The sequence below is a fragment of the Pinus tabuliformis genome, chromosome 6 (genome assembly GCF_031772625.1).
Source record: "Pinus tabuliformis cultivar Carrire ecotype Pingquan chromosome 6, CPIR1, whole genome shotgun sequence".
Taxonomy (NCBI): domain Eukaryota; kingdom Viridiplantae; phylum Streptophyta; class Pinopsida; order Pinales; family Pinaceae; genus Pinus; species Pinus tabuliformis.
This window is the reverse complement of record NC_142292.1, coordinates 2,070,647,853-2,070,672,034: the sequence shown is the minus strand read 5'-3', so window position 1 is coordinate 2,070,672,034 and position 24,182 is coordinate 2,070,647,853. Positions and strand designations below refer to the sequence as shown.

The following is a 24,182-nucleotide window of genomic DNA, read 5'->3' as shown; positions in this document are numbered from 1 at the left end:
ACATATGGATTTCACATTTGCATTAGAAAGCAGGAAGAGATATTTGTCAATGAATAAAAGCATGCAAAATTCATATTTAGTTGGGTGCATGCAATCTACATTGTCAGGTTATGATTATCATATTAGGAATTTATTTATGTGTAGAAAAGCTTTCAAAATGTTTCATTCGATTGGGAATTTTCGTCTCTCGAGAATTCAAGAAAATTTGGAAAAGGATCCCACATTTTATTCAAAAGTATGTCATAAAAGACAGTTTGGGCCATTATCAAATACTACAATGTCATGGATGAAAGATTTCTTTTCAAAGCATGGAGAGTGTATGCCAAATGGAGAGACAATACATATTCCAGATAATTTTTCAAGACGAGAAATCTACAACTTATACAAAGAATATGCAGAAGGTGCTGAGGGACATGGCCAGTTTATTACATATCAATATTTTGTGAAGGTATGGAAGCAAGAATTCAACAATGTCTGTATTCCTAAGAAGACAAGGATGGGTATTTCCAGTACATGTGCTTCTCTTAAATAAAAAAGGGACAAATGTGAAGGTTCAGAAAGAGGTAAGAGTTCATAACTTTAAATTTTAAAATTGTATAGTCATCAACTATGAAAACATATTTCTTAATGAATTTCTTTTATGTTGTGTAGATTTAATTGTCAAAGAACTTCAAGAGCATCGCGAACAACAAACAAACGAAAGGAAGAAGTTGTACAAGCATCGAAAGAAGTGTTATGATAATTCGAATAAATATTTGGGTTTGATAATTGATGGTATGGACCAGAAGAAAACACTTTTACCACATTTTGTTCGCACACCCAAAAATTTACAGGAGGAAAATTTTATTCAGTTTCACTTGATCGGTTGTATGGTCTTCAATGGGAAAATGTTGCCAAGGGTGTACTTCACAACTCCAAATATTCATAATGATGCAAATCTGACCATAACCATAACTCATGATGTGATTTCTCATTGGTCTGGTAATATTCCTGAAGTTTTGTATCTACAATTGGACAACACTTGCCGTGAAAACAAAAATCAGGTTGTTTTTGGATATCTAAACATGCTTGTTGAATTGAGAATTTTTCAAAAGGTAAAGGTTGGTTTCCTTCTTGTTGGGCACACTCATGACCATATTGATCAGATGTTCAGTCGTTTTTCAGTCACATTGAGGAGGAAGGAAGTTGGGAGCTTGCCATCACTAATTGAATGTATTAAGAAATCATACTTTAGGAAGTTGGGAGCCTACTTTTGATGTGTTGGAAGAAACTGTTGACATGTGAAGGTTTATTCTGGGATCATATTGTGAGGGGAAATGCATTGAACAACTTAATGACTTTAGCTTCCAACATCAATTTCGTATAAAAAAAATTGATGGGAAAACACTAATATGGTGCAAGAAGTATTCAACTACTACATAATGGGCATCGTCAGGTTTGCAATTTTTGAAGTTCATTCCAGATCATCCAATATTTGCATCAAAAATATTGTTATTATAATCAGTTGGTGAAGTTCAGAATGCACGTAGATAGAATAGAGATATAAATTATTCTGATTGCCTGGAAGAAACTAAAAAATGTATTAGATATACATATGAGTACTTTGACATTGCTGATTCAGTTTGGTGGGAGTCATTTTTCAATAATCAAAGTGATATCATTTCAACAACAACAAATGAAGATATACCTTTGAAAAATCCATTTATTTGGCCACAAAATGTGTCGAATGAACATGAGGAAGTAAACATTGTTGAACAACAACAATCTCAAGGTATTATTAATTCTTCACAGGCAGCGGAAAGAGAGATGTATATTGGTTCCAGAAGATCTCGTGCACAATGTGAAGCCATGGAAGACCTTTATAGGGGTTCAATACAGGATATTAAGGAGGGTTGCATGATTGCAGTGCTAGCAAATGGAGATCCCAATGGCTATCCATTTTGGGTTGCTAAAGTTATAAAGGTCTTTACAGAAAATGATGATGTTACAAGTGTTGAAGTACATTGGTATGCCACAAATACACACCCATTCAATGGTGTGTATAAGCCAAAGATGGTATTTGACAAAAAATATCGCGGAAAAAGAAAAAGAAAGGGTACAAATATAAATCGCCACCGCACAGACATATTAAAATTGGAGGATGTTGACATACTTGTTTATGACTTCAATTTAACAAAGAGAGGAACTCTTCACTTCAAGACGATAGAGATTCTGAAAAGGTTGTTACCAGAAGGAACAATGTTGACATGGGAGTCTGCTGAAACCAGTCATAGATCTAGAAGAATTTTGAAACCTGAAATGTTGGGCATGCATGTGGACTCAGATGGGGCAATAGTTGATGAAAGAGAAGAATATGGAACATCTTCATCAGCATCCAGCCACTCATCTGAAGATGTGAATTCTGATGGTGTGAAAGAAAATATGGGTGATTTTGAATAATTGTTTAAGACAGTTTATATAACTGATGTATGCATCGTATCTTCAAATAAAATTAATGTTTTCCATATGGTGTTAAATGAGAAGTTATGAGGCATTTTTATGTTGTTGGATTATATGTCTTAATTATGATAAATTTTATTGTTTAAAATATCTACAATGCAATATTAAATTAGAGATATAATGTATGTTTTATTCAATATACAAATAATGACTTTGAATTCATTTGGTGATGTAATTTGTTCATAATGTCATGGTTTTTAAATTTTATAGTTGAAAAAATTTCAATTTCTTTTGTATCTAGCATGTTATGGTTGAAAACATGTTAAATTTATACTTAGGAAAAAAAAATGATATTCTACCAAAAACATTAATGTGTTTTTTCCCCATAAATAACTTTGTTTGACACATAAAAATTTGGTTTTATTAGCATTTTTTAAATTTTTTGAAAATTGACCCTAAAAAAAAAAATCATTGCTCTAGTATCTTCACTTTCATTTTGAAGCTATATTTTGCACGAAAATTTCATAGTAAATTTCGTAGTCACTGCCATTTTTAAAACATGTTCAAAATTGATGCCTAAAAAATAAAAACATCGTTCCAGTATACACGCTTTTCTTTTTTAGCACTGTTTTTGATGTTTTTTTGGGGTTTTTTGTCCAAAGTTCCCGTTTTGAGTTTATAGTTCCTGTTTCAAAGTTTACATTGTTAATGGGAGATGATGAATATATAGGCAGGGAAAGGGAGTTAGGATCTCTCCAAAGATAGGAGCAGGCCCTCATCTCAAGGAGGTAGCTCATAGGGATAAGACCAAAAGGCCAATTTGGGAGAATTCGACCTCATCTATGTCGAACAACCTCCAACTCGCCGCTCTAGAAGCTTCCAGATCATGAAGCTTCTCATCCTTTTTGGGAAAATTGCCTTTTTGGGATCATCGCGGGTATACAAGTAAGTAGAGTGATGTCATCGTCGGTCGAGTATAATACAATAAGCGACCATTGCGGTTTTTAGTCTCATAATAGCGATGATTCTCAAATTAGGTGTTTAGAGCTATTTCCTTTAGGGGAAGCTCAAGGCATTTTCCAATTAATGTCTTAGGGAGGATCTTAGCTGCATATATGAACAAGTACACAACATGATGGTCATGTTTCGGGCACTTCGGGGTATGTCACAAGGAAGTGCAAGAGGTGTGACAAAATACTGTGTAACACATATTACAAATCATGAATATATAGAAAACACGCAAATATGGAAGTTAGAACAGATACCTAAGAAATAGGAACTAATTCCTAATCTAAGGCTCTAATGAACCGACTCTCCCCTAAATTACATTTTTACATTATCTTCAACATTATTAATATTAATTATTAATTATAAAAAAAATGATATTATGATGATGATGATGATGATGATGATGATCCACTGAAACCAATGACGTCTATCAGACCTTAAGAAAGAAAGAGATTAATTGAGATTTCTTAATATTTTATTTCTATGATAAAAATGAAGGAAATAAGCATTCTTAGATCACTATAATTTCACTTAGAAGCTCATGAGAATTAGTTCTTATCTTTACAATGCTCATTTTCTTCTTATCACTCGTCAAGACAAAGAGATAATTGAGAGTGGGGTTGATCACCTCCTTATAATACCTTAGCTTTCTTTTACCCTTTAGCTCCTTATCATCCCACAAATTGTCCTTAAATTTGGTAGTAATAATATTTTTAATATTATCTTTATTCTCCAAGATGATCTTCTCCTTTAACCCCTAATAGTCAAGCAGTCAAACCAAGTCTAGGCATCACGAACCACGCTTAAGCCAAAGGGGGGGGGGGGTTTGGCTAGACTTAGAAGCAATTTTGGGGAGCCTCTTGGTTTCCATGTTGTAAATCTTCTTCTTATACATTAAATAGCGAAACATAGTCATGCTTTCAATAGGAGAGAGACTAGCTTTAGTAAAAAGGATAAGATAGAAAGTATTACCTTTAATCTTGAGGTTGTAGGTTATAAATTGCTTTCAGATCATCTTTATCTCCCTCTACAAATCTCTAGATATATTGCCACTCCAAACCTCATATCCATACAAAATAATAGGAGTAATGAGAATCTTAAAGACGATGATTTTTTACTCCAAACCCAGAGATCGGTGATACCATATCTGCAAATAGACTTTGTTACAATACCATGACTTACTAATACCACATGTCCAAAAAACCATAACTCATCATTTCCTTTAATTAATCATTTTAATTAAAATGGCAAAAATGACATAACTACTTTGGAGATAAAGTTCAATATTTGATTTGTGCATACTACTGGGAATATTCTCAAATATTTCATGGAAGTTAAATCCCTACCATCCACTTAATAATTCTTGATAATTAAATTAAAATTTTGGAAGACTCCATAATTTTAATTTAATTATCAAGAATTATTAGTTAAATCCTTACCATCCACCTAATAATACTTATAATTAAATTAAAATTTTGGAAGACTCTATAATTTTAATTTAATTATCAAGAATTATTAGGTGGACGATAGGGATTTAACCTCCACATAATATTCTTAGTAATATGCACCTTGTGTATTTTGAAATAGTACTTCCAAAATTTTAAGAATATATTTAGTAGTATGCATAAATTAAAGGCTAAGATTTATCTCCAAAATAATTATTGATTAATTAAAGAAATTGTCATATGCACATGTGTTATATGGACATAAGTTATGATATTGGTCCATGGTATTGTAACAATGACTATTTATAAGAATGCACTACGGGGAGATGTGTCATAACATTATATTGAAAAATAATAAATAATACAACAAATTGAAAAATAGTAACAACAAATAAATATTTCAAAGTAGACACAAATAAAATACTTCAATTTCCATCAATTTTATATAGAGATAAATTAATTAAAAAAGTAAAAAAATCAATAACTCTAATTTCATTTATAATTGCTTTTTGACACATCACATCTAAAAATAATATTGATATTAACCCTGCCATATTTAATTTAATTAATTAATTAATTATTTTTATTTTTATATTGATTAAAAAAATATTTTAATATCAACCATAATAAAATATTTGACTTTATATAGAGATATAAAGTAATTGAAATTAACTTTAATTTATTCCACTTTTTGACATGGAGTTGATATATGGTATTTATAGAAATAAATTTAAAAACAAAAATTTATAAAGATTCATCTTAACTCTGGATCTACCAAGCGACAGAGTTATCAAATCTCCTTTCACTCTAAAAGAAGTTTGCATGGTTTAATGATTTTTATGTAATTTGACAAGTCAAAATGTTTTATTGTGGGGTGAGGCACTCTCCAACCTAGTATGGTAGAAATGCTTTAATATAATGTCCTATTTAACATTTTGATTTAGTGTTACATAAAAATATAAATATAAATAATATATAATTAATAATTATAATTAAGCCAACTTAGATCCATCTTAACATCTACTAGAGAGGGATCAAATCTTTTATCTTTTGATATGCAAACATCTTTTAGAATAAAAATATCTAGAATTAAAAATGGATCTAGGATGATATATATATATATATATATATATATATATATATATATATATATTCCTATTTAATATTTTGACTATGTAAAATTACATTAAAAAAATAATAATTGTAATTGTAATTGATCATAATTAATAACTAAATCAGGCTAGATCTTTCTAACTCCAGATTGAGGGATCAAATATCTTTTCACTCTGGAAGAGTTTGCATTTCAAGAGAACTGATCCATATCCACTCTTAGTAGGTCGAGTTAAGATGGATCTATGCTCATTTAATTATTAATTAAAATTAGAAATATTAATTTTATGTTTTATTAATTTTATTTTTATTTTTATGTAATTTGACCAAGTTGAAATGATTAAAACATTTTATTAACTTGTTGTTATTAGGTACAAACATTTTTCAAACTTTGCACTTTAAAAAAGTTTAAATCTCAAGAAATTTGATCTAGTATTAATATGGATCGATGGTGGTAAGTTAAAAATATCCATAATAAATTTGTGATGAATCTTTATAGTTAAAAATTATGTTACATGCTTTTTTAAATGTATACCCATATAAATTCTTAATAATAATAATAATTTAAAATAAAGTTATAATTATTTATTTATTTTAAATTTGACAACATGAAATGTATTAAGAGCTCGTCTAACAGGTTAACGACCCAAGACCCAGAGGCATCTGGCAGGAGTGCCTGCTCCCTTACGGACCACCAGCGGGTTATTACAGGTGGCGTGGTTTGCCAGCACTCGCGGATAGTCATTGTTGGTTTGACACGTGAGTTGATAGGTTTTTCCACCCCCGAAAAAGAAAAAAGGCAAAAAGAAAAAAAGAAAAAGAAAAAAAAAAGAAGTGTGTTGTATAATTTATATGGCTATTTAATTTTATGATATTTTTCATCTTGAAAATTTAAAATGTATTATAAGACAAGTGCTTTCATATTTTTTTACGATTTAACATGTATTAAAAATTTAATAGCCATTTAATTTATATAATTATATTTATATAATAAACATCCATAAAATTTATTAATTTATTATTATTTCACATTAATAAAATTTATTTAATACTCATTATATTTAAAATTTAATTTATGCATAATACTAATTGTATTTAAAATTTAATTTATACAACTACGACTACAACTAATTATATTTCTGTGATAAACACTCGTAAAATTTACGATTTATAGTTATTTCACATTAATATAATTTATTCAATATCTATCGCATCTTGAATATATATATATCACAGATTGCTCCCAAAAAAAACATATCACATCTCATCAGACAGTTTAGATTGAAAAAACAGAAAGACAATATGGTCGTCTCCAAATCTACTTATAAATGATAGAGACGAACCTACATTGAAGCAAAAGGAGGAACGTCGGCCTCCTACCTAGAAATACGCGTGGCGGGAGAGGCTTTCCTACCTGTTCAAAAGGTGTTGAAAGGTGCTGAAGACATTAATCTAATACTTCTTCGAAATTGCAGAGATTTCACCAGTTCAGTCAATTTCGAAACCAGAAGAGCGGGTGCTTGATCGAGTTTAACGAAATCGAATGGCTTTTCCTCTTCCTTCTACATCAAATTCTGTTCCCGATGGAGTAGTTGTTCTAGAGCAGATTGAACCTCTGGCTTCTTCCTCCTCCAGCGGAATCGAACAGGCGGCCTCGTGGCCTATGAATGTCGGTGATCAGAGCGCGGGGCCTTTAGTTGATGGTCTACCTGATTCCGACGCTTCAACTCCAGAGGCAAGGGAGAGAAATAATTTTTGCAATAATACCATCGTAAGTTTATTCGTTCTTTCTGCTTCGAACCACTGAATGATTTGTGATTAAACCCTATGTAGGGTTTTCGAGCCCTAAAATACGGGTTCTCAATTGGGATTGGTGGATAATGCCATGCCAAATCTATTCAATATCTCTGCTTTGAAATTTTGAATAACTTACACATGAACCCTAATAAATGGTTTTCAATTGGGGTTTGTGCAATGATACACCTTCGCAAGTTTGTTTGTTCTCTTGGCGTTGGAGCTTTGAATAACTTGGGATTAATCCATAGTTAGGGTTTTCGAAATTTTAAATAACCCGCGGATGAAACCTAATGGAGGGTTTTCAATTGTGATTGGCGCAGGGTGCAGGGCTTCGCAACCTGGGAAATACTTGCTTTCTCAATGCTGTCGTGCAGTGCTTGACGTATACGTCAACGTTGGTTGAATCCCTTCGTAATTGGACCCATAAAATCCCATGTGAGTAAATCATGTAAAATTCATTTTAAGCTAAACGCATGGAATTTGGTCATCAGGGTTTGTGTACTTTGAATGCCTATAAATTCATGATTGAACTTTTTTGTTTGTTTGTTTGTATTGTTGGCTTAAGCAAGAGTATTTCCTTTTATTTCACTGAATAAAAAAGTTACAAAAATATATTACAACCCACGGCACTGTGGCCCACAAGAAAATTGGGCCCCACCAAACCTAAGAAACCGAGCCATAGTCTCGCAAACTGGGCCAAGGGCCCACAAAACTTTACCAACCACCGTCGACCGTGTGATCTGTTTCCAAAGATCTAATAGTCGAGGGGTAATTTCAGGAGCTCATCTAGCACACCCTTTAACAAACTAAATGGACCTGATAAGATTTCAAAACTATCTCTAAAGCCATATCGGGTCCGCCTGGGGAGATAACTCACGGGCTTTTTATCCGCCCGAAATCCACGGCCTTTTTATCCGCCCGAAATCCACGAGATGCAAGCAAATCCTAACGAAGCTCGCGATTAGCACGGAAATTAACACCAGTTGCGGACCCGAAGCCCTTATAGAGTCAGTTCTCAATCGCATTTTGGGTCCGATTGGAAGGTTAACCAACGAGCAGTTTGCCGCACGAAATGCATTGTATTTCCGCGATTATGTTGACCTGCCCACTCTTTAATGAGGTTCTTGGTGCCAAACATTAGAAGGCTGCTGTTAATGTTTTCCTTAAGACTTGTTCTATAATAAGTTTCCCGCCCAAGAAACTTATAACTGTAGATTTCTGTGTCTAATTCCTGCCCAATAACCAGAGAAAACCCCTAGTTTCGCTCTTGACCTCCTACGTAGACTTTTTCCTCATGTCGACTAAAAGTCCTTTGTACATGAAGAACGCTCCGCTTATACATCATCCTGCTTATTTCCTTTGTTCTGGCAGATCTCCTTGTCTAATGTTGCCTGTTTGTGGCACTCATCCCTCAATCGACCTTGAGGAGTCTCTGACCATTCATATATTTTATTGCTTTTGGCACATAGAACGCCTTCATTAGCCATAATATCTACTAACCTGTTGGCTGTTCTTCGCACATGAATGAAACTAAGGGTTCTCATGGTGCGCAGGTGGGATTGAATAAGTTGATAGACTTGTAGTAATCTCCAGTGTTTCGAAACTTTGTCTGGCACTGTGCCATTGCATATTTTCTTGACTGAGTTGATTATCAGTTCAGAATCAGCTTCAATTATGGTATTATGTAAGTTTGAGTCCTTTAGGATTTCTAGGCATTGCTCCAGGGCCATGAGCTTTGCCATATTATTAGTGGCTTTACCTAGATGATTGTGAAAGATGGCTTTTATTAAACCCTTGTCATCTCTTATTACTCCTCCATACCCAACAATGCCAGGGTTTCCTTTTGAGGCCCCGTCTATATTGCACTTCATAAAACCAAGGGGGGGTTGCCAGAGATCCTTATCAGCTGATATATGACTTATATTCTTGGTTATTCCCTCGGGGAAGAGCCCCTGAAGGCTCAACTGTAGCAAAATTTGCCTATCCTGTTCATGAGGTTGGTTCTCAGGGGGTGTTTTTATAAGGCTTCCTACAGTCTCTTTGAGCTATCCTATGATCTGATCCATAATGCTCTGGGCAGAATCACTCCTGTTCTTGAAGATTCTATTGTTGCGCTCTTTCCATACATCCCAAATTAGAAAGCCAGGAACTAGTTCCCAAGCTTTGTTGATTATTTCATTTGCAGAGAAATTACTCCTCCAATTCCTCAATGTGCTTTTGATGCTACCAATGTTCTTGTCAGAATGTCTGAAGATTGAAGCTACCCAATTCCACAAAGTGGAGGTGAATGGGCATAGGTTGAGAAGGTGTTCCATAGTTTCTTCTTGTAATTTGCAAAGTTGGCATCTTGATGGACCAATTACACCTCTCTTCTGCAGGTTTTCCCAAGTTAGAATCTTTTTATGTTGCACCAACCACATGAACAGTTTGATCTTCATCTAAATTTGATTCTTCCATAGGGTATCAGGGTTTGGAAAGTTAAGCCCAAGGGCTATTCGCTTGGCCTCTTTAAGGTTAAAGTTCCCTTCATTGTTTTTGCCCCATCTCAGTTGGTCTGAAGATGTTGAGATCATAATCTTTCTTTGTTCCAAGATAAGAGCTTTTGCCTGGGTCTTCAATAGAAAGTCCTCACTGTAAATCAGATTCTTCCATATTCTCTATTTTCCTTCGTTTCTGTCCTGCTCCCAGAAGTCATTTACCCTGTGTAACCCTTTGTCATTGGTATCCTTCTTAAGATTGTAAAAATCTTCTCTCAGCAGTTTTGGTTCCTATTGCCAATTATCTTCCCAAAACCAAGCAAGGCTTCTGTCTTTGATTTCCCAGAAACTGTGTTTTTGAACAATAGCTCTATTCTCCCAAACTTTGTTCCAGATGTGGGAGCCTTTGATTATTCCAGACATTCTGATGTGCTCCCTTTCTTGCCAATTGTTTGCATATTTCTGTTTCCAAACCTTGGCCCAAGGGGCATCTAATTCCTTTAGCCATCTCCACCATAGTTTTGCCCCCAAAACTTTTTTTAGGATTTCAGGGTCATCAAGTCCCAAACCTCCATGTGTCTTAGGTTTACAGATCTTTTCCCAGGCTACCAAAGCCCATTTCTTTTTCTCTTCCCCTTTGCCCCAAAGAAAATCTCTTTGAATATTTCTAATGCATTGCATAACTTCTTTAGGAGCTGGGAGTGCTGAAAACATGAAAATAGGAACAGTTTGTAGGATGGCTTTTGTAAGCACTAGTCTTCCTGCCAAATTCAAAGACCTGTTTGTCCATTTCCGGATTCTGTCTTGAAGTCTATTAATAATAGGCTCCCAAACTATCTTGCTTAGAGGTTTGTCTGTTAGAGGAACTCCCAAATATTTGGAGGGTAGCATTTCTCTTTGAAAACCTAGAATTCTGGTGAGGTTTCTCTGTATAGCAATATCAGTATTAAAAAAGAAAATCTTTGATTTGGTAAGGCTTACCTCAGTACCTGCAGCCATAGCAAAGTCTTTCAGAATTTGTTTGAAGGCAAGAGCTTCTTTGATCGTAGGTGTACCTTGCAGCATGGTGTCGTCCACAAATTGTTGATGGGTCAAAGCATCCCCATTCATGGTGAGTTTGAACCCCTGAATTTTGCCTTCTACTTTGGCAGCTTTGATCGCATTTCCCAATGCTTCCATCATGAGAATAAAGAGGAAGGGTGAGAGCAGATCTCCTTGTCTAAGACCTCTTGTAGGCTTGAAGGTTTTGGATGGTGAGCCATTCAGCAGTATTGAAAAGCTTGAGGTGGTAACAAGGGCCATTACCCATCTTATCCAGTTATGGTCAAAGCCATATGCTTTTAGAACTTCCCTAATGTATGCCCAACTAAGCTTGTCATAAGCCTTTTCAAGATCAAGTTGCATGATCATGCCTGTCTGCTTATTGCTTTTCAAAGAGTGGATCACTTCGTGAGCTTGAATGATATTGTTTAGAATTTGTCTACCTTCCACATATCCAGTTTGCTCCTCAGACACTAGAGTTGGAAGAAGGGGCTTAAGCCTGTTTGCAATTATTTTGGAAATAATTTTGTACACCACATTGCATAATGCTATGGGTCTGAATCTATCTGGTGTCATAGCATTTTCCTGCTTTGGGATCAAGGCTATGAAAGAGGTGTTGAGTGCCTTCAAAACAATTTTGTTTTTCCTTGAGTCCTCTACCACCTCCAAAATATCTTGCTTGACTATGTTCCAGCATGCTTTGAAGAAGTCAACATTGAAACCATCCGGGCCAGGAGCTTTCCCATTTTGCATTTCTTTGATGACTTCACTGACCTCCTGTTCATTCACTGGCATGTTAAGATTATAATTATCTTCTCTTGTCACAAGCCTAGGAATGTGTTTAGTGAAGTCATTGATGAAATGTGATTTATCTATGAGGGGCTCCTCTGCTATGCCTTGGAAATGTTGAACCAGAGCAGATTCTATTTCTTTGTGGGTATTGAGCTGTTTTCCTTGTGTATCTTTCAGTTTTAGAATCTTGTTATGAGACCGATGATCCATAGTGGACTTGTGAAAAAACCTGGTATCCCTGTCTCCTTCCTTTAACCATTGAACTCTCGATTTCTGTTTCCAGAAGATTTCCTCTTGCTTACATAAGGCTTCCCAATCCTTGTTGAAGCGAATCAGCTTGCTTCTTACCCTCCTTGGTGAATCCCTTTGTGATGAGCTCTTGGTTAATTTCCTATAGCTTTCCCTCAACTACTTTTTTGGCTTCGAAGATATTCCCAAATTCCTTCTTATTCCAATCTTTCAGCTTGAGTTTGATGTGTTTCAGCCTCCGTTGCAAAAGGAACATTTTAGGACCCTGAACATTCAAATCATTTGTCCACCATTTTTCAATATTGTTGTTGAAGTCCGGATGGGTAAGCCAAATGTTTTAAAATCTGAAAGGTCTATTTCTTGGCGTTCCTATAAAGGATGCTTCTAATTGAATGGGCCAGTGGTCCGAGCCTCCAAAATGGAGAATCATAGCTGACAAGTCAAGGCCTGACAGGAAAGGGTCCTCAGAGATAATGAATCTATCTAGTTTAGAGGCCACTTGAGCAACCCCTCCCCTCTTATTGTTCCAGGTGAAGATACCATTGTAGGTTTCTATATCTACTAGCCTCATGTTGGTAATGAAGTTTTGAAAAGCTATGGAATCTCTGCCTAGAGATCTAGTCCCACCTTTTTTTTCTGAGAGAGATCTGATCATATTAAAATCCCCTCCCAAAATCCATGGGATGCCCATATGTCTTTCTCTTAGCTCCTCCAGAGAGGTTAGAAGCCTGAATTTATCCTCAAGCTTTTGTGGACCATAGACATTTGTGATCAAATAAACTTCCTTGTCCCCCAAAGGTTGGATGACCACTGATAGGTAGTTCCTGGATGCTTCAACATCTAGGATTCCAAGTTTCTGAGGGTTCCACAATGTAAGAATTCCTCTTGCTGTGTTGTCTGCTTTAACTTCTAGATATTCATACTTAATAAGCCACTTACTATGAATTTCTCTTATTTTGTCTATAGAACATTTTGTTTCCTGGATAAATACCAAATCTAGTTTTTCCTCCTTCATTCTATTGCTGAGATTTCATTGTTTCCTTTTACTTCCTAGACCCCTAATATTCCATGTTGTAAGTTTCATTAAGAAAGATTTGTAAATGAGTAACTAGTTAGGTCTTTCATCTTACCTGAGTTGATCATGAGTTTTCCACATTCTATCAGTAGCTCATTTTGTCTTTTTCTTCCTCTTTTCCTTCTTGGGTTCTTGGGAGCATGTCCCTCTATTGCCTCCATAGTTTTGACCCCTCCGTTATCCTGACTATCATGGTTCCTTTTGACCCCCGAACCCTTTGCCTGAGTTCTCAAGAGGAAGCGTTGTTGTACTCTGTTAAATTCCTCTTGAGGTAGCAAATACACTCCTTTGGTAGTTCCTTCCTCCAACAATTTTTCTAGATCTAGATGCTCCCTTTCCATTATGTCTTGCAATTCATGCTCCTCCGTTCCCACTTTACTTGAGGTCATCTCTTGGTCCCTATCAAGTTCCATCGTGCTGGGTTGATCTTCCTTTTGTTGGTTGTTGTCAGATCTATCCTCTATGCTGTCATCCTTTTCGTTCACTACTGGATTGTCCTTCACTGCTTGCTTCTCTCTTTCAACCCCCTCTTCTTCTTCTAATATCTTGAACCTATTATGACTAGGCTGCTTTTCCTCATAGATTTTTTTTGGTTCTTTCTCCCCCCTTTTCCTTTGCCTCCCACTTTAGTAAAGCTTTCAGTATCTTTACCTGAGGTTGCTTTGATGCTGCTCTCCATTTTATTTACTGGGCAGTCTTTGAAGAGGTGCCCGTGTTCATGGCATTTGCGACATCTGAAGGGTATATGCTCGTAATCCACCGCCTACACCCAATCTTCATCATAAACTTCTAGAATTATTTCATCTAGCAAAGCCCCAGAGAGGTCCATTTCCACACATATTCTGGCAAAGGAGGTATATTTTCCACGCAGTGTGGCCTCTGATATTTTTATGAAATGCCTTAGTTTATTACCTATGGCCTTTAATGATTCTGGCTGCCAGTAATCTAGAGGTAGGGAATAAAGTCTTATCCATACCGGCACTGAAGTAAAAGTCTCACGCTCCGGGACGAAGTTCATCACCCAAGGTCGCATATAGAGACCTGCAGCCGCATAGAAGTAAGGACCTCCTTCAAACATCTTGTCCTTATCCTCTATGTTTGCAAACACAACTGTGAAGAAACCCTTGGATCCAAGGTGCAGATCTATATCTCCCGTGGGTTTCCAATGGTTCTTTATTCATGCGTGTAGGGCCTTCTCTGTTGGCCCTACCCCCATGAATTTGCATATCACTGCATAGCTCGCCATGTGCTCTTGTAGCGCTGGATCACTTAAGACCACTCGAGGTGTGATGGAAGCCCTTGGTTTACAAGGTCCTGTCTGAATTCTGGTGTCAGCTTTCTGACTGTCTACTTGTGTACATTTCTCTCTCTGACTTCCTCCTGCGTTTTTGCCATCTTTTGTGCTTTGCTGTTTTCCTGTTTCCTCTTTTTGTACATCCAGTTTCCACTTCCATGGGCATTTTGAAACGATTAGAGACTACATGACTGTAGGAGGGAGTAGAACTCCCCCCTTCAAGCCCCCCCATGGTGCCCAACACCGAAATCCTGCTACAAACCCTAGTACTGCGCGTTTTCCTTCCTCACAGTCCTCAGAATGCATAAAGCTCCAACTAGCAGATATCTTCACCAAAGCAGTTGCCTATAAATTCATAAATTTCACTGTAAGAAAAAAATGAAATTAATTGCCCCTAGGGTTTGTGCAATGTTGAAACTGACGTCCTAAAAATCGATACGATGGCTAAACATTTACAATGCATGACAATGGAGAATAGAGGCTTATTTGTTTTTAAAACAATAAATCTTTATATGGCTATCAATTTTTAACCATTTGTTTGTGTGCTTTCAAAAGAAAACCAGAGACTTGTGGAATTTCCGCTTCACTGTTATCTATTTCAATATATGTTATGGTTTTTATCTATTTTAATACATGTTATGGTTTGAACTGAAGGCACAATCGGGGGTTTCTGCGTCTTCTGTGTGCTCCAAGAGCATGTGGAATTATCACTATCCTCGATAGGTGAAATCATAGCGCCTTGGGATTTGGTGAATAATTTGAGCAATATGTCGACTTCTTTTCAGAGGTGGGAGCAGGAAGATGCTCATGAGTACATGCATTGTCTGCTTGGTGATTTACACAACTGTGCCTTAGAACCAGGGCCTTCAAATCTATGCCTATGTTTTGAAGGAAACACTTTTATCAAAAAAATATTTGGTGGTTGCCTCAGAAGTCAGGTAAATGTTTATATTTACCCATTTTTGCTTTTATTTTTTTTTGTCAATTTTAGTTGATATGAACTGGTTTATAAGATGATACCTTTTGTCACAGATAAAATGCATGAATTGCTTGCACTGCTCAGACACATTTGAACGTTCAATTGATTTGAGCTTGGCAATAAATGAAGTGGATTCACTAACAGATGCTCTGAAATCCTTCACTAAGGTAGAAACTGTTGATGATGTTAATCATGCCTGCGAACATTGTAGTCAACCTGTTCAAGTCTTAAAGCAGCTCACAGTCAGCCAGCTTCCGATGTTCTAGTGATCCATCTCAAGCGTTTTATCGGTTATGGCTTTTCTAGTGAGAAAATACACAAGAAAATTGATTACCCAAAAGTCTTAGACATGGAGCCCTTTGTGAGTGGTACCCAACTGAATCAGGTGAGTTTTACTTCGTTGAATTTTCTATACCTTTTCCTTTGGCAATATATGGGTTAAATTTATTTCATCTTTGTTTTGATATATCCTGATCCTATCAGGGACAGCTGAAATACGAGCTCTATGCAGTGCTTGTGCATTCTGGATACACTTTGAATTTTGGCCATTATTACTGTTTTGTCCGTTCCTCACCTGACAGCTGGTACAAGATGGATGATTGGCAGGTAATTGCTTTATATGACTTAACCTTTTTCTATTAGTAATTGCTGCATGGATCTAAATCTGATTGGCATTCCAGGTGAATAGAGTATCTGAGCGGACTGTTCTGAATCAGCAAGCCTACATTCTTTTTTATTTTCGACAAGGATCTCCATGGTTTTCAAGTGGCCTGGTACCTGAAATGGCGAGTGAATTGAAGATCATTGATTCTCCAAAATCTATAGTAGAAGAGGCTGTCACAAGTGATGGTTCTAATTCTCCTCTGAGTGACTCATCTGGTGATTTCAGTAAGGTTGATGCTGGCACTTCAGTTGGAATGCATTTGGATGGGAAGTTTGAAATGCTTTTGACTGGTATTATTAAAGATGCGGAGAATCCTGATGCAGATTATTTGCCAAGAAGGGTTCCAGACAGTAACAATCATTCATCTACCACAGTATGTGACTCAGATGCATCTGTGTATTCAATCATTTCTGATGAGGAGCTTGCTCATTCAACACGATTTTCTCAGTACGATGATATACATATAAATATGGATAAGGAGTCCTTGAGGAGTGATAGTTTGGAGGATGATCATAAAGATGATCTGCAGGATTCTGCGTTGTCCCCTAAAGAAACTTATGGGGACAGCATGCTTCCATATCTGATACCTGATGTGAAAAGCACAAAGATACAAGGCAGTGGTAAGAAGAGGTTCGCCCCAAAAACTGGTCCCCTGAAAAGAAAACAAAAGAGGAAGTAGGTAATGAGTGAAAAGGGCATGCTGAGCATGGTTTTGCAGCTGTTCTTCCACTTAGGAGACAGGGGAAGAGCGTTAGTCCATCTTTCAGAATCTAGAGATGATTTTTATGCAGTGTTACATGGGTTCATATTCTCAAGGGTAGGGGATGCACTCCCAGTGCTCCCCACATTCCCAGGATGTGGTAACTCCATGGGAGATGTTTCCCTACATCCCCTTTTGTGGGAATGATGCAAAGAGATGCAGTAGGGAATGCCTCCCTCAAAAAAACAGAGGCTCCCATGGTCCTTTTTGACCAAAATTCACTGTTTTGAAGGAAAAAAGACAAAAGTGCAGAGTGAAAAGTTAAAAACTAAAATGAGTGTAAACCTAATGGACAGGGAGATGAAGGACTTTGATAAGGCACAGCTCAGGTTGGTTCGTGAGCCATGGAATATTCTTGAGAATGCAAATGTGTCTGATTCAGATAGTGACATTCGCATGGTTGGTCTTTATTGCTTCATGCAGTAGATGGATGTAGAGACTAATGGAGCATTGCATTGAGCAGTTGCTCATTTATCATTTGCCTGTTCTGTTCTTACATCATTTTATCTTGAGACTTGGATCTATATTTTCTGAATTTTCTAAATATAATGAGAACTGCAATGGTGATAGATGACTTGCAAATTGTGATTGCTATGCTATGTTACATCTTTACATATATTAGTTATAATTTATTATGTTACAATGCAATGATGTATGTTATTGGCACATTGTTATTTATAAGATTTCAATGATTCAGTTATATATTTTTAAGTCAAGCTTTTAGTATTTTGGACAGGGTCCCCTATGTCAAAGACTCCCATGTCCATTAGAATTTGGGGGTGCTTACACAAGTCCCTGGATGCATTTTCCTGCTATTGAACCCGCATGTCCCAGAAACTTGGTGGAACAAATTGCTTTTAAGGTGCAAGAATCTATTTCATCGAAAAAGGCTTGTATTGTGCACAGTGATCCATATATCTTTGATTTTGTATCTGAATAATCTCTTGGAAGATTTTTAGAATATTATCTGTAAATGAAGCTAGAATTGAGAATTGGTCATTGAATAGTTTCAATCTGAAATGAGTATCACCGTGGCACAGAGCTAATTTGCCTTTAGGTTTGTATATATTCCTACAATCATTTGTTGAACTTGTCAGCTTCCAGACTTTGCAGTCACACTCTTTGCCCACCTTGGAGACGTTGATTTGATTACAAAACATTTGTTTCTAGTATGGGTGCTTTGGATTCTCCTACATTGATCATATCAGATCATTCATTGGCAGCTATTTATCTCAAATATGAATAAGGTATTCTTTTCAGAGGACTTTGGTAGGAACCGGCATTATTGTCTGGCCCACCATTCTTACCGGTGAACTAAGCTAGTGCTGCAAGGTGGCTTTGTCAACGTAATTACTATTTGGAAGATACAATTGACTATCCATATTGACTTCCTTGCAATGACACATCTACTTTTTGTGTGGTGAACTGGTATATGGCTATAGATATCAAGCAGTTGTCAAGTCATATTTCTAGCTTTGTGTTTTCTGGAAGAACAAATTCTGCCATTTAGGAAGCTAACTTTAGATCGGCAGAGAACAATTGTAAATGTACCGTGCTCAACAGTCTGGATGTTGAAATGAGATAAGTGCATCTCAATTCAAAGTTTTGGTTGGACTGTTCCATAATACAATTTTCTGCCTTTTGTGGTTTGTAAATCTTTTCGTGTCATCATTTGGTGAGCCTTTTTATTATCGTAAATAACATGAAAGGAATATTGTTCATATCTGAAACAATGTTATTAGTGCTCAACTGATGTTTTCTTAAGGCTAAATCATTGGGACCTGACAATTATCTTCAATCAATATGTAAGCAAACACGTTGACTAGGTTTGCCTATGTTGTTCCGTATTTTAGTTTGTAAATGACGTAAATTTTTAAGTGTTTGTATTTATGGTGATTATTTTGATATTTGAATACTGGTTTTAATAGTTTGTTCTTGTGTAGCCGTTCTATCTTCTACCTGACACAGCCCAATAGATTCATTGGTTAGGTTTTGGCTAGGTTCTACGAGTATGAAAGCGTCTAGAGTTCTGCATAAAATGTTACCATTACCAGGCTTTGAGATTGCGGGCCAAACTGCCTGTTTTATAACGCAGTCTGAATTGGTCATTTACAATAGGCCAAGCTATTAAGAAACTTTTTTAGAATGTCTCTTATTTTGGAAGAAAAATGTATTTTTAATTCATAGCATCATATAATTTCTTGTACAGTGCCAAAAAAATTATACAATCTGCGGCCCATTGATTATGGATTTTTGAGGGTTGGTTGTAACAAGAACCAAATTAAGAGTAATAAACAGTATTTCGGATTTGACTCCCATGAAATGTAGGATTACTGTCCCACATAGATTTTAGCGACGTCAAAACAACCCCCCTTACCCAAGACAATTTTAAAAGATCTCTTTCCATTTCCAGCTAGGAATCAAGTCTTGGAGATACTTTAAAGGTGGGATTTTACTAAGCAAAAAAGCACTACAGAGACCTGTAGAAATCCACTAAGAGTTGAGCATGAAAGCACCTCGAGTTCTGCATAAAATGATCACCAGTCTTTGAGTTTGCGAGCCAAAATGCCTGTCTTTATAATGCAGTCTGATTTTGTTGCTTGCAATAGGTCAAGGTATTAAGAAATATTTTTCCCCTAATCTCTTATTTTTGGAAGAAATTTTTTATTTTAATGTATTTTTTACGCATGTAGCATAACTTCTTGTACAGTGCCAAAAATTTTATACAACCTGTAGGCCATTGATTATGGATCTTTAAGGGTTAGTTGTTACAAGAACCAACTTAAGAGTAATAAACAGTATCTCAGACTCGATGACCATGAAATGTAGGTTACTACCCAACTTAGATTTTAACGAGGTCAAAACATCTTCCCTCACCAAAGACGATTTTAAAAGATCCCTTTCCATCTCCATCTAGGAAATACGTCATCTCAAGTCTTGCACATACTCTAAAGGTGGGATTTTATGAAGCAGAAAATCACTACAGAGACTGGTGGAAATCCACTAAGAGCTGAGCATGAAAGCATCATGTATTGTTCTGCATAAAATGCTACCATCACCAGCTTTGTTTGCGTGCCAAAATGCCTGGTCTGAAGTTGTCGTTGCTATGGGCATTGTTGTTGTTGTCATTATTATGCATGCATCATTGTACAACCTGCAGCTTGTTGATTAGAAGAAAAATGTATTTGTTTTATGTATATTTTTATGCATGTATCAATTGTACAACCCGCAGCCCGTTGATTATGGATCTTTTAGGGTTGCTCGTAACAAGAACCAAATTGAGAGTAATAAATAACTTTATGTCTATGAAATGCAGGACTAGTGCTTAGTATAGATTTTAACATGGTCCAAACTTTTTTTTTCACGAAAGACAATTAGTTATCCGAAGGTTTTTTGTTTTTTTTTGTTTTGTTTCAGTGACTAGATGAATGGGCAACTAGGCCAGTTATATGGGGTTAATTAGGGTTAATTCTAACCGCTATCACTATAGCTTTTAGGTTTTTAGGTGTCTACTTATGCCCCTTCCACAAATATAGATAACTTGAGATTTAGACTTCAAATCTTTTAGTACTTAACATTTCATTTTCATGACACTTGCCAATTGAGCTGCCCAGGACTTGAAGTTATCTCAAGTGTTGCAAATACTATATAAGTGGGATTTTATTAAGCAATAAAAGACTATAGAAACTAGCAAAAATCCATGAACAACCAAGCATGAAAGCATCTAGAGTTGTGCATAAAATGCTACCATCACCAGGCTCTGAGTTTGTGGGCCAAAATGCCTGTTTATGTAATGCAGTTTGAATTTGTTTTTTGTAATAGGCGACGGTATTAAGTTTTGTTGGTTGTTTATTTTATTTTATTATTTTAGTTTTTTTGGGATGTTTCTTATGTTTGGAAAAAAATGTGTGTGTTTATGTATTTTTTTCAATGATGCAAATATAGTTATAGAGATAAAATTGGCAAGGGTTTGGAAAATTGAGAAAATATCAGTAAAATCTGATAAACATTGGTAAAATTAAGATACCACAAAAAATATTGGTAAAAGTCAGCGAACATATGCTAGACAAAAAAAATAGTAATTTTGTGATATAGAAATGTTTGCACCACTAATTTGATAAACATTGGTAAAATTAAGATACCATGAAAAATATTGGTAAAAGTCAGTGAATATCAACACTAATTAGATAAACATTGATAAAATTAAGATACCACAAAAAATATTGGTAAAAGTCAATAAACGTCGGCTAGAATTTTTTTTAGTAATTTTGTGATTTATTGTAAAAATCGAAATATTTGCAATATTTTTTTTTTTACCAATATAACATTGTATAATTTCTTGTATGGAGCAAATTTTTTTATACAAGCTACACCCCATAGATTATAATTTTAAAGTTGGTTGTAACAAAAACCAAATTAAAGATTAATAAACAATATCCCAGACTTCCATGAAATGTAAAATTTCTGCGGAACATATATTTTAATGAGGTCAAAACATCTCTCTAGACAAGTTTAAAAGATCCCTCTCCTAACTGAAGACAAATTTAAAAGATCCCTTTCCATTTCCAGCTAGGAATCAAGTCATAGTGTTGGAGATACTGTTAAGGTGGGAATTTATTAGTCAGAAAAAACACTACGAAAGGATCTAGAGTTCTTCATAAAAGGCTATATATATATGGATATTATTTTTTTTCTTTCTCAAATGTTTCAAAAATGTAATTTTTTTTGTTATTTTTTACAATAGGCCATATTTCGTTCTCAAATGTTTTAAAAATGTAGTTTTGTTTTGTTTGATTTTTGTTTTTGTTTTTGTTTTGTTTTGCTTTTATTTTTATTTTTTTTAATGTAGCATCTAGCATCATATTAATTTCTTGTACAACGACAATAGTATTATACAACTTGCAACTCATTGATCATGAATCTTTAAGGGTTGGTTGTGACCAGAACCAAATCAAGAGTAATAATGTACAACCCCAAAAACTTTATATATCCTGCAGCCCATTGATCATGGATCTTTGAGGGTTGGTTGTGACAGGGACCAAATTAAGAGTAATAAGAGTAATAAACAGTTTATATATCCTGCAGCCCATTGATCACGGATCTTTGAGGGTTGGTTGTGACAAGAACCAAATTAAGAGTAATAAGAGTTTTGATCATGGATCTTTGAGGGTTGGTTGTGACAAGAACCAAATTAAGAGTAATAAACAGTTTATATATCCTGCAGCCCATTGATCATGGATCTTTGAGGGTTGGTTGTGACAAGAACCAATTAAGAGTAATAATGACAAGAACCAAATTAAGAGTAGCCCATTGATCATGGATCTTTGAGGGTTGGTTGTGACAAGAACCAAATTAAGAGTAATAATGACAAGAACCAAATTAAGAGTAATAAGAGTAATAAACAATATTTTGGACTGGACACTTATGAAATGTGGGGTTATTGCCCAACAAATTTTAATGAGGTCAAAACATCTCCCTCACAAGGACAATTTAAAAAATCCCCTTTCCATTTCTAGCTAGGAATCAAGTCACCTCAAGTCTTGGGGATATTGTAAAGGTGAGATTTTATTAAGCAAAAAATCCCTATATAGAGTGGTAGAAATCCACTAAGAGTTGAGCATGAAAGCATATAGGGTTTTGCATAAAAGGCTACCATCACCATGCTTTGGACTTGCAGGCCAAATGCCTGTTTTTGTAATACAATCTGAATGTGTTTTGCAATAGGCTAGGGCAATGTGAGTTTCAAAATGACTAGTACCATGACCCAGGGGCACCTAAGCAGTGAAAATTACCCGACGAGGCCACACCATCTTAATAAAAGAGAATATAAAAATTATTTAACGGGAAAAAATAAAATAAAAAATTCTTGCATTGAAATAAGAAATAACCGAGAAAATTTGCTCAAACACAAAACACTAGATTTATGTGGAAAACCCCCTTTTGGGGAAAAAGGGTTTATTAGATTTTTATTATTAAAATGAAAATCTCTATACATTTCACTCACTTCATTCTTTCTCACCCATACCTTTCCTTTTTTTTACTCACACCCCTATATATACAAATATTTCATTATAATACTATAGGCCCAATAGCATGGGTTATGCATACCATGGGCGCTAACAACTTTGACTTTTTGACTAATAGAAACTTGAGTGAAAAACGTTGCATCCACAACATCTCTTTGCAAGCTTATGTGGCATGTATTCTGCCTCTGTTGTAGAGAGGGCCACTACTTTAGGCAATATAGACTGACAAGATAATGCAACATCTCTTTGCAAGCTTATGTGGCAAAAAAAAATCGACCGAAACAAGAAATAACCTAGAAAAATTTACTCAAACACAAAACAATAACTGGGCCACACCATGTTAATAAAAGACAATAGAACAATTACTTAACTGAAAAATAATGCCACACCATGTTAATAAAAGAGAATGGGCAACACCATGTTAATAAAAGACAATAGAAAAATTACTTAACCGAAAAATAATTTTTTTCCTTGCACTAAAACAAGAAAAAATTCTTTGCACTGAAACAAGAAATAACCTAGAAAATTTACTCAAACACAAAACACTAGATTTATGTCGAAACCAGTTTTGGGGGAAATCTCCGCCGGAAAGGGTTTATTAGATTTTTATTATCACAATGAAAATCTCTATACATTTCACTCACTTCATTCTTTCTCACTCATACCTTTCCATTTTTTAGTCACACCCCTATATATACAAATATTTCATTATAATACTATGGGCCCAATACCATGGGTTATGCATACCATATGCGCTAACAACTTTGAATTGATTTGGTCGGTTTATTAGATTTTTATTATCACGATGAAAATATCTATACATTTCACTCACTTCATTCTTTCTCACTCATACCTTTCCATTTTTTACTCACACCCCTATATATACAAATATTTCATTATAATACTATGGGCCCAATACCATGGGTTATGCATACCATATGCGCTAACAACTTTGAATTGATTTGGTCTCACGTCTAACAATCTCCCACTCGAGACCAAATAGAAGCTTAAGTGAATGTTTGTCTT

General features: G+C 35.4%; 1 protein-coding gene across 1 annotated transcript; it reads left to right on the top strand.

Moving 5' to 3' along the window:
• The first annotated feature begins 7,255 nt into the window (after positions 1-7,255).
• On the top strand, positions 7,256-17,699 carry LOC149267531 (uncharacterized). Its single transcript, XM_089433331.1, is given in 7 exon segments — positions 7,256-7,773; positions 8,120-8,234; positions 15,382-15,665; positions 15,760-15,969; positions 15,972-16,091; positions 16,190-16,312; positions 16,387-17,699. Coding segments are annotated over 7 exon segments (1,743 nt in total). The 5' UTR covers positions 7,256-7,545; the 3' UTR covers positions 17,050-17,699.
• Positions 17,700-24,182: the final 6,483 nt, after the last annotated feature.